Source organism: Pithys albifrons, chromosome 31, assembly GCF_047495875.1.
Source record: "Pithys albifrons albifrons isolate INPA30051 chromosome 31, PitAlb_v1, whole genome shotgun sequence".
Classification (NCBI taxonomy): Eukaryota; Metazoa; Chordata; class Aves; order Passeriformes; family Thamnophilidae; genus Pithys; species Pithys albifrons.
The window spans coordinates 1,901,962-1,907,590 of NC_092488.1; the positions used below are offsets into that span (position 1 = coordinate 1,901,962).

The following is a 5,629-nucleotide window of genomic DNA, read 5'->3' on the forward strand; positions in this document are numbered from 1 at the left end:
TAGGTTATGCACTATAGGAATACCTTTCCAGAGTATTTGAGCTCCATTGGTCTTGTTTGTCCACTGCTCAGATAGGGGTAAAGGGGCTGTCACACTTGTCATGTTAAAAACAAAAGATAAGTTCAATGGTATCATAAAAAACCGCAATCCTTGTTCAGTAGATTCAGGTAAAGTGATACAAATACCTTGATCAGTATGATTCCATATTTTTGCAAACCCTTTGATTAGTTCCCAGGCAAGATTTTTCTGATTTTCACTTTTAACAGTTAGTTCTGATGAGCATACATACAAGGTAAATAACCATACAAATACAACTAACAACTTATAACTACAGTTACCCATAGACTGAAACATAGTCCAAATTTGAGGTTCTCTCATTCACCGTTCTGAAAGATTTTCTTTGTTGAACAGTTACCTGTAAAAGAAAAAAGAAAAGTCTGTCCAGCCCTTTTTTAGGGCTAACATTAAAATGTAGGAACAATCCATCGCGAGCTTATTTTGTGTTCTTTGCCATAAGCATCTTTAGCTTTCCAGGAGTACATGTTCAAGGGTGTGTCTAGTGCCATCGGTACAGCTCCCACGGTAGGCAGTTCTACTAATACAGGCTGTCCAGGAAGGTGAGAGGGTTTTTGATTACTCTCAGGTTTTGATGTTGCTGGTAGCAGAGAGGGAGGCTGTGGATAAAAAGCTGTGAGTCTGGGACAACCATTTACCCCCCATCTGTCATTTATTACTTTTACAGCATCACAGAGTCGTTCAGTCCAATTGGGTTTTTGAGGTTTTAGAAATCGTTTTAGCAGGCTGTTTGTTCTTTCCACTATGCCATTTGCTTGTGGATAATAAGGTGTGTGGAATATCCACTGGATTCCTTCTTCCTTGGCCCACTCCTGGACGATAGCAGCTGTGAAGTGTGACCCGTTATCTGATTGGATAGATACAGGTTTTGGGAAAAAACTGAACCACATTTTAAGAGCTTCCAGAGTGTTTGTACTGGTTGCCCGAGGGAAAGCTTCTGCTTGCACCAATCCTGACCTAACTTCTACTCCTACTAACACATACTGTTTTCCCTCAGATTTTCTAAAGGGTCCAATATAGTCTATTTGCCATGTGTCCCATAGACCTTTTTTGTCTCTTATATGTAACGGGGGTTGTCCTAAAGGGTGACGCTCAAGTCGGGTTCTGCACTGCTCACATGAGGATATGCAGCTGCGGCACATCTCTCGTGTGACCGGCCATCCCCTGCTTCCTGCTTCTCTGTAAAGGTCTTGTGCTCCTGTGTGCTGTCGCTTTAAATGCAACCACTCTAACAGTCTATCCCAGTTCTCAGCAGGAGCTTTCACACTTACTGGGGATAGTTTGGCTAGTTCATCTACTTTGTTGTTCCAGTGGCTAGCTGGAGTTTTATTTTCCTGGTGAGAGGCTACCCACCCGACAAAAAAATTCCCTTTCTTTGCTATAGCAAGAATTTCTTGCCACTTTTCTTTCTGCCAAACAGGGACTCTATTCACTTCCCAGTCATTTTTGTCCCAGAAGGGGAGCCACTCCGTACACCCTTTGAACACAGCAAAAGAATCTGTGTAAACATACACAGAATCAGAGGTTTCAGCTTCATGGTTAAATACACTCCAAACTGCTACTAATTCTCCTACCTGTGCACTGCCTTCTCCTTCTGTTATTATTTTGTTTCCAGTGTTTACTTCTAAAGCTGCAGCACGGTATTTCCAAACTTTACCTTCCCTCTTAGCTGAGGCATCCGTAAACCACACATGCTGCAATTGCTCTGAATATGGGGGTGCTACTTGGATCACAGAAGGTAGAGAGTCAGCAGTGCTATTTAAAGTTACTTCATCCTGTAAGGGAAGATTTTTCCGAGCTCCTTCTGTTACCTGAAAAATGGTGCAATAATGTTCAATTTGAGCATACCATTTCCGAACCGTAGCTCGCTGGGCCACCCCATCAGGGGGTGGGGTTCCTGCCAAAACAGGCTTAATGACCTTAAAAGGTCCCCTTAGAATTAGGGCTTGCTGGCGAACAATTTTTTCTGTTTCACGGAAAGCAGTACTCACCACAAACAAGCCTTTTTCCCAGGTAGAATATCGTTTTTCAGCATCTTTAAAGCTGTGGGAATAAAATCCTATAGGCCTGGTGGGACCATCAGGTCCTCTTTGCCATAAGTGTATGGACAGTCCAGAACTTGCAAATCCCCACTCAATTTGTACTGGATCACTAGGGTGTATGGGACCCAGTGAGTGGTATGTGTTGGCCTCAAAAATTAGGAGTTGCAAGGCTTCATCATGAAGGGGAGTCCATTCCCACTTTGCCTTTTTCCTCAGCAAATCATATAAAGGCCGTGCAATTATTGAAAAATCAGGAATGTGTTTTCTCCAAAAAATTAGCAGGCCTAAAGCATGCTGTAAATCTTTTTTGTTTTCTGGTGTTTTAAGTTGGTCTAGGCAGGTGAGTGTATCTGGGGGAATACAAACCATTCCTCCTTTCCACCAAATTCCCAGGAATTTTACTTCTTGTGCAGGAGTTTGTACTTTTTCAGGAGGGATATGTAAGTCCAGAGACTCAAGGTGCTTGATAATGTTTGTTTGAGTTATTTGCACAGATGTAATCTCATCTCCTCCCACTAAAATATCATCAATGAATTGGTACACTTTTACTCCTGGTGCAGGAGGAATAAGTGACAGTTCTTGTGCTAGTGCATGATGTGCTAGAGTGGGTGAGTGTTTGAATCCTTGTGGGAGTCGGGTAAAAGTGTATTGCTGACCCTCCCATGTAAAAGCAAAGCGTTCTTGATCCTGCTCCTGTAGGGGAACCATAAAAAACATGTCTTTTATGTCAATAGTGGCCATAATTTTATGGGCTTGTTCTTGGATGGTAGCTATTAACTCAGCTAGATTTGGGACTGTTGCAGTGAGAGGTCCTGTATTTGCATTCAGTCGTCGGTAATCTACTGTCAGTCTCCAGTTACCATTTGGTTTACGGACGGGCCAAATAGGTGAATTGTAAGGAGAATGTGTTGCGACCACTATTCCCTTTTCTTTTAAATCTGTAATAACTGGTGTGATACCTTGTCTGGCTCCTAAGGGTAAAGGGTAAGGTTTGACATTGGTTATCAGGGAGGGAGGAAGAGCAGGGGCAGATTGTAGTAAACAGAGATGTGAGATTTCCTTTCCAAAAGCCCATATGTTTCCTTCTTCATCAGTCCAAGACTTTCCTTTAAGGAGGTCTAACCCCAATAAATTGGTAGGAAATTTACCTAAAATCATGATTGTTTCAACTGCTTTCTCCTCCCCTGGTAACCAGCATCTTACCTTTGCTGTTATCTGGGGTTGTATGTTTCCAAAAGCGTCTGCAACAAACATTCCTTTACGTGAGGGAGTGATTCCACAAGCAGATGCATCTTCAAGTTTCAAAGCAGATACTTGAGCACCAGTATCTACTAGAAAAGTGACAGGAGTTTTACGAGGACCAATAGGACAGGTTATTAGCAAGTCACCTTTTGAATTTTTGGTAAGCCTTCTAATGTAAATCCAACCTTCACCCCCCGGCTCACCTATTGAGGATGAAGCGAGGAGTTTCCCGTCACTTCTTCTATTTTTAGTTCCTCCAGGGGAGGGGCGGTAGCAGCTTTAAGGGATACCCCTTTTGCTGGCCACTCTTGAATTAATATTTCTAATTTATCTGTGGGTTGGCCATCCATTAGGGATTTAGGGATTCCCTTTTGCAAGCCTGCAATCCACAGGGTATTCCGTTTTTCCCTGTGAGTCCCCGTATTTGTGGGTGCCCCCTGCCCAGGAGAAAATGTTACTTTTTGGAGTTTTACTGGAGGAATAGTTGTTTTGCATTCTGTTCGCCGAATTGATTTAGAATCAGTAGTAACTGAAGGTACTGGACCATATTTTCTTCCATAATTAATTAACTCTTGTGCTACTTCCCCCCAGGTCCAGATTTTATTTTTATTTTCTTTGCGGTAAGCGCCAGGGCTTAAAGCAGCTTCTAAAGTGGCTGCAGCCCTTTCTTCTTTGGTGAGACTTTCTATTTGTCCCTTTAGCTGTATGCCTATGGGTTTCAAAGATTCAGGCAGGCCTCGGATGAGAGGGATCATTCTTTCAGGGTTTACCGGCAGCATCATAGGAGATTCACGTCTTGGTGTTAATTCTCTGTCATGCATCATTTGTAAACAAGCTGCCTTTTGAACATTCTCCACAATTTGATTAACATTTCCCACTATTGCGAGAGGATCTCCCCTCTCTAGGGGGCTGAGCCCCCCAGCCCAATAGGCTGCCCTTTGAGTTATAGGCCATGGAGCACGGTTATCTCCTGTGGTCAGAAAAACTCCAGCTCCCCAAAATCCCTCAGCTTCTTTTTCTGATAACAAAATTTGATCACCTCCCGTGAGAGAGACTCTCCAAACATACTCAGTTTCAGATTCTTTAGGGGTTCTGCTGTATTCCTTTTTCAACTTAGCCAATTCAGTTGCTGTATAAGGAATTTCTTTTGTAGTTATTTGGGGTGTGTCATCATCTGACCCCTCATATGTATATTCAGTTTTAATCAGGGGTTGCAGGGCAATAGCCTGCTTTTCAACTTGGTCACGCAAAGGTTTTAGGTCAGAGATGGGGTATATTTCTTTAGATGACTCCAGCTCTGTTTCTTTTTTCCCTTCTTTCATTATTCTTGCATATAACTCTTCTCTGAGTACTCTAGTGGTGGCTTTTTCATTCCTTATTTCTTTTTGGAGGATATTAACAGTAGTTTTTTGTTCCTCCAGCTGCGTCTGCAAGGATTTTACTAAGTCTTGCAGGGAGTTAACCACTTCTGTGTGACTTTTTTGCTGTTGTACTTTGTGGTTAACTGCAGTAATTAATGCAGCACCTAATATTGAACACACAATAGGTTTTCCTTTACCTTTTCTAGCTCTTACCCCAGCCCGCAGGGTAGAGATCCTATGAACAATTGCTTGAATATTATACCAGTTATCTTGTGCCCACTCCATTCCTGGAGGAGATGGCTTAGCATGAAATTCATCTAATAGATTTATAAGCGCTTGCACATCATTTTCCATATTACCACAAATTTGGAGTGAATACGTTTCCAGGGGGTACCTCTTGAAAGTTACAGCAAAATTTCCCAAATTTTTCACTCCTCTCCCTGGAAAGGCCCCTCTTAAAAGTTAATTTCTAAAATTACACAACAAGTCGGAGCGATCTTTTCCAGGGAGCCCCTCTTAAAAGTTACAGAAAATTTTCCAAAGTCTCGCTCCTTTCCCTGGAAAGGTACCTCTTAAAAGTTAATTTGTAAAGTTACACAACAAGTCGGAGCGATCTTCTTCAGGGAGCCCCTCTTAAAAGTTACAGAAAATTTTCCAAAGTCTCGCTCCTTCCCCTGAAGAGTTACCTCTTAAAAGTTACCATGTGCACATTAACTTCAAAAAACAAGGCAAAAACAATCAAACACACAAACAAACAAATTTGTAATGTCAAAGTCCTAAAGTCACAGTCTTAAAGTCGGAAAGGAAGGTACTTTTACTGTGTTTGTAAGATATCTTACTCTCTTTGTCTTATCACAAAAAAAAAAAAAAAAAATGATCGATCGTAAAAATTAACAATTATCAGATTTT

At 41.7% G+C, this 5,629-nt stretch overlaps 1 protein-coding gene across 1 annotated transcript; it reads right to left on the bottom strand.

Annotated features, from left to right (window-relative positions):
* Window positions 1-3,562: 3,562 nt before the first annotated feature.
* On the bottom strand, window positions 3,563-5,185 carry LOC139684122 (uncharacterized). The gene has a single exon (XM_071579718.1). The coding sequence runs from the start codon at window positions 5,072-5,074 to the stop codon at window positions 3,563-3,565; it is 1,512 nt and encodes a 503-aa protein (XP_071435819.1). The 5' UTR covers window positions 5,075-5,185.
* Window positions 5,186-5,629: the final 444 nt, after the last annotated feature.